Source organism: Solea senegalensis, linkage group LG17 (genome assembly GCF_019176455.1).
Source record: "Solea senegalensis isolate Sse05_10M linkage group LG17, IFAPA_SoseM_1, whole genome shotgun sequence".
Taxonomy (NCBI): Eukaryota; Metazoa; Chordata; class Actinopteri; order Pleuronectiformes; family Soleidae; genus Solea; species Solea senegalensis.
In genome coordinates this window covers 21089613-21095432 of record NC_058037.1, presented here as the reverse complement: position 1 = coordinate 21095432, position 5820 = coordinate 21089613, and the positions used below count along the sequence as shown (strand labels likewise).

Sequence of the window (5820 nt, the reverse complement as noted above, 5' to 3'; positions counted from 1 at the left end):
TCGTCACCTGTCGTCACCTGTCGTCACCTGTCATCACCTGTCGTCACCTGTCCTCACTTGTTATCCGTCTGTCCAGAGGTTGCAGATAAGACTTCAAACACAAGTGCTGCCATTTTTAGTAAATGTCAATTCCTTACTTGTAGCTGCGCATGTATATCTTGCCGTCCAGTGCCGTGAAGTGCAGCACATGCTCTAACCCTGCCAGACGGACTGCAGGCACAGTGGGGCCCCTGAAGAAGTCGATGAGGAGACTCTTCAGACGTTTGTGCTCAGCGTCTGTATCAAAGACCTCGCCCGCAAACACAAGCATGGGTTTCGTCCCCTCGGGAAACTTATTTGCCTGCAGTAGAAACAACAAATAACACTTTATGATTATCTGGAAGCAGCTCATGAAGACATTATGTTTCTTCACTTGTCTACATCTCTCTGTGTGACAGCTTCAAACAAGTCATCGTCACATCGTCCACAAAAACATTCATTACCTTTATCTCACTCAGTGAAACAAACTTCTCAATTCCAAGTTCAATCATATCAAGCACGTGGAAGTCAAAGAGACGACCTGCAAACACAACAACATGGTATTATTGGGATATCAAAAATACTGCAATTATACACCTCCTGTAGTACTGGAACACTGAGGCCAACATGTCAGCTGTTACATGCAGGTGTTTACATCTGGATCTGATTCCCCTCTTAGAAGAGAGCACCTTCTGTTTGAACCCACTCATCTTTCATGTGAGACCCATTTGTCACTGTTCCAGTACTATAGGAGGACGCTGTATATGAATAGTACATCAGTACTAGAATACAAGTACTGATGTCATGAATACAACATTACTCTATGTCACTGTGGTCAGTGTGTGGTCAGTGTGTGGTCAGTGTGTGGTCAGTGTGATCAGTGTGTGGTCACTGTGGTCAGTGTGTGGTCACTGTGGTCAGTGTGTGGTCAGTGTGTGGTCAGTGTGTGGCCGTGTGGCTGTGTGTGGTCAGTGTGTGGTCAGTGTGTGGTCAGTGTGTGGTCAGTGTGATCAGCGTGGTCACTGTGGCTGCGTGGTCAGTGTGTAGTCAGTGCGTGGTCAGTGTGGCCAGTGTGTGGTCAGTGTGGTGGTCAGTGTGGCCAGTGAGTGGTCAGTGGCCAGTGTGGCTGGCCAGTGTGTGACGGTGTGATCATTGAGTGGTCAGTGTGGCTGTGTGGTGGTCAGTGTGGTGGTCAGTGTGTGGTCAGTGTGGTCAGTGTGGCTGGGCGTGTGTGGTCAGTGTGGTCAGTGTGTGGCCGTGGCAGGATCAGTGTGTGGTCAGTGTGGTCAGTGTGGTCAGTGTGTGGTCAGTGTGTGGTCAGTGTGATCGCGTGTGGTCACTGTGGTCAGTGCGGTCAGTGTGCGGTCAGTGTGTGGTCAGTGTGGCCAGTGTGGTCAGTGTGGTCAGTGTGATCAGTGTGTGGTCACTGTGGTCAGTGTGGTCACTGTGGTCAGTGTGTGGTCAGTGTGGTCAGTGTGTGGTCAGTGTGTGGTCAGTGTGTGGTCAGTGTGGTCAGTGTGTGGTCAGTGAGTGGTCAGTGTGTGGTCAGTGTGCTTCTGCTGTTCACAGTATTTTGGTCTGGTTTTCACTTTGAAGAGTTACTTTTCACCTGAGACAGCGGCTCTGACTGAGGGCAGGAACATTAACGTCTGTGTAGCCAGAAACAATACTATGTGTTCTATGTAGAGAGATATTGACACTATTCTGTGAAAGACTCGCTCTAACGTCTAACGGTGTACGGATGTTTACCAAATATGAAGTTGTTGGGCCGTTTCTTGTTGTGAGAGCCAAACAGAAATAAAGAACAGTCCGTCTTCTTCGAGAAAAACTCCTGATAAAAGAGTTCACGTGATTAGTGACACATCTGGAAAACACCTGGAAAAGTGTAATAAAGCATTTGCCTTGTTTCCAACATACCAGTGATGTAGAGTCTTCAAACGGTCGAGTTATGTTCTTTCTAAAAAATGAATAAAAAATGATTGAGTGTTTATCTTCGGTAGATAGACACGTAACACACTTAACACACAACACTTAACTTTATTTAAGCAAGTTCACCGTTGATAAGGTATGTGCATAACTACAGACATCATGTGACATCATGTCAAATAAACAATGGCTACAGGCACAAGGAGGATCACGTGCCATAATATCAAGATCAGCAAAGCATGTGACATTTATGCTGAACAAAATAATACTGATTCATGATAATTAAAAAAACTTCATCACACATAAACCAGTGATTTTATTTGCATACACATTTTTAAAAAAACACAACACAAATTTGAAATAAAATCCTTACAAATCACGAGGTACTGAATAATGTTAGTTATTATAATAACAATCACTGTGACTGTATGCTGGTGCATGAAATGAAACTAATGTTTTCCATTCACAATTATCACAATGTTGTAACTTCACCACATTGTTGTTAGTGATCTGGGTTTTTTAAATCAGCTTAAATCATTTGCACTGAATCAAGAATCACTTACTTTTTGTACAGCACAGCATTGGGCTTCTTCAGGGAATGCTGCAGGAACACATGTTTTTATGAAATCACAACACTCACAACGCACACATGTAACAAACAGCCAACGTAAACACATGTGACCAGTGTAAGAGTTGTGTTCTTACTCAAATGTAACAGGAACATACTTGACTTATCACATAGCCATGACTAAAAGATTAAAACTGTAAACACACGCCCATGAAAACAGAACCTTCAGACAGTTTGATGTTGTCACATTAGCTCTAGCTCCAGGGTTAGCGTGGAGATGTGAGAACTCACTATGTCTTTGAGAGCCTTGGTGACAGTCTCACTGGTGTTCCCTCCTTTCATGATCATGGCAGTCTTCACGTCCTCAGTCAGCTTTGGAGCTCTGCTCTCTAAGAAGCGCTTAGAGCGCTTTGTCTTGGGCTTCCTACACACACACACACACACACACACACACACACACACACACACACACACACACACACACACACAGGTAAACACACTGTTAATCATCATAACAAGGACTCCAGCCAATACACCTGTATGTACTTCCAGAACACAAACATATCTTAGAAAGAGCTTAGATAATAGCTTATTATCTTAGAACAGGGGTGTCAAACATACGGCCCGGGGGCCAGAACCGGCCCGCCAGAGGGTCCAATCCGGCCCACAGGATGAATTTGTTAAAATCTAAATCTCTTCCAGATACCTGTGACTAAATGTTTGTGCCTTTATAAAGCCAGTGTGGTGTGTAAATAGCACATTTAGGCATGATATTGTTGAAATTGCACTTATATTTCTCAAGAAACTTCATGTTTTGTAAAAATATCCTTCATTAAATGTAAAACAAAGGAGAAAAAAGCAAGGAGTTCTTGTTGTTCATAGGTTATTATGTTATTATTTTACTATTTTTAGTGGTCCGGCCCACTTGAGATCAAATTGTGCTGTATGTGGCCCCTGAACAAAAATGAGTTTGACACCCCTGTCTTAGAACATTTGTTGATGTAAAAAAGCATTAGATGTCGTGTCGGACAAGTGAAAATAATAACACTGCACGGGTGAATACCAACACAGAATAATGGGGGCATACCAAGTGGAAAGGGAACTTGTAACCGGAAGGTCGCCGGTTCAAGTCCACTGCTCCTAATTCTAGGATGGGTCTACTCTAACGCAGGGGATTTGGGCACTTTTTTGGGGGGGCACCAATGTTGCTCATACCACGAATGTCCGATCCATACAAGTTGTTCTGCAACAATATAAAATAAAATACCATTTGGGAAAAACGTTTCCAAACTTCTTTGAGGCGTTTAATATAATTAAGTAGGAAATTGTAGCGCTATGGTTAAAAAACACTGATCTAAAAGAAAATGTTGGTCTAGATTAAAAACATGTCCTTTTATTATATACATTACACCATAACGTCATGTTACAACTTCCCTAAACTTATATACCATGTATAACTACTCACTTATTCATAATCCTTGAATTTATTTTGCGTTTTTTAATCACATCATTGATTATATTATTCTAGCATCTAGCATGCTATGTTTCGCCTGCACACGGAGCTAATGTTAGCCTGCTACAGCAGTCGCTAATGCTAGGCTAATAAGCTAGCTCAGAGTGGAGGAGGAGATGAAGACATGAAACAGAGGATGAAGACATGAAATAGAAGAGAGTGAATGAAAAGTCACACTCACACTACACTGTCCAACTGTGTCATGTTCTCGTGCGTGTTTTGCTCCGTTCACACAGAGAAACGTGTCAACGCCGCTTTCTCTCCACGTGAAGAGTCAACGACACACCGGAAGTCAACAACTCTCCACGGCGACCGTTTCTTCTTCTGTTGTGTTGACGGCGGCCGACAGTCTACTGAACGTCTAGCAGCGCCATCTAGTGTTGGAGTTACACAAACTCAGCTCATACGTCACTGCACACGCACACAGTGACCGGAAGTGACGTCACCAGTTCGGCCGCGGTAGATGTGGTTTTATTTTGATCGAAAAACAACTTCTTAAAAGTAAATGTTCAAAGAATGTCCAAACAGTGTAGTTGTAATTGTAATGGTTAAACTACAGTCTAAGTCTAACACAGGGGTCTCAAACTCAGGTGACCTGGGGGCCACTAAACCTGGCCCCCACAGAGTTGTTGAAAAACAGAGGTTACAATTCAACACATTGACTGGAGAGAAATGCTCCAGCATGTTGTGGACTGATGACAGCAAGCTTGTTGTGTTTGGGTCACACGTTCACTGTGAAGTGGTGGAGCGAGCATCATGATATGTGTCTTACTGTGTCTAACAAGACAAAAGACGTGTCCTGGTCAAAAAGAACTCCGTCTAACAAGACAAAAGACGTGTCCTGGTCAAAAAGAACTCCGTCTAACAAGACAAAAGGCATTCTCCCTATAGTGTTGAAACTCCGTCTAACAAGCCAGGCGTGTCCTGGTCAAGAACTCCGTCTAACAAGATAGCATGTCCTGGATCCAAAAAAAGAACTCAACAAGACAAAAGGCGTGTCTGGTCAAATACGACTCCGTCAACAATGCAAAGGCGTGTCCTGGTCAAAGGCGCTCGTCTAACAAAGACTAAGGCAGTATCCTGGTCCAAAAGAGCTTCAGATCTAACAAGACAAAGGCGTGTCTGGTCAAAAACTCAAATATCTACTTCTTTGAATAAAAGGCATTAAGCCTGGTCAATAAGAATAGTCTATAATACCAGGCGTCATCTACCTGGTCAAAAGAACTCTGCTACTCTGACAAAAGACGTGTCCTGGTCAAAAAGAACTCCGTCTAACAAGACAAAAGACGTGTCCTGGTCAAAAAGACATCACAGCATTTGAGGGTTTTGAGCAACATGAACAACAAATAAAGGGTTACTTTATTGTAACTGCTCGGCTCCCAATGACAGACAGAGAAGTCATGTGACCACACAGAGAGGTCATGTGACCACACAGCAGCCAATGAACAGCATCCAAAGTCTTCTGGCTCTGTCAGAAGAAGACATGGAGGCAGGCACTTTTACATGAACATGAAGACACTCGTTGAGCATGAGCCTGGAGGAGGTGAGGGAACTTTCAGGGAACTTTCAGGGAACTTTCAGGGAACTTTCAGGGAACTTTCAGGGAGAGTTGAGTTGTAGAATTGATGAGCCGATGTTGGACTTTCTTTTTCATTCCTCAGCACTGGGACAACAGGTGCTGCCATGCGTGTCCACTCACAAACATGTAAATGAATGGACTCCATGGAGCGTCACGAGGTGATTTAGGAGCAGCAATAATAAATAATAAATCCTGACTTTGTTCAATAAGAAGAGT

General features: G+C 43.4%; 1 protein-coding gene across 1 annotated transcript; it reads right to left on the bottom strand.

The window, feature by feature from the left end:
* Window positions 1-43: 43 nt before the first annotated feature.
* Window positions 44-4895, bottom strand: rpf2 (ribosome production factor 2 homolog). Its single transcript, XM_044049310.1, has 7 exons — window positions 4207-4895; window positions 2804-2936; window positions 2508-2545; window positions 1936-1975; window positions 1768-1849; window positions 483-559; window positions 44-340 (listed from the first exon to the last, which is right to left on the bottom strand). The coding sequence occupies exons 1-7, from the start codon at window positions 4227-4229 to the stop codon at window positions 134-136; spliced, it is 600 nt and encodes a 199-aa protein (XP_043905245.1). The 5' UTR covers window positions 4230-4895; the 3' UTR covers window positions 44-133.
* Between the last annotated feature and the right edge of the window lie 925 nt (window positions 4896-5820).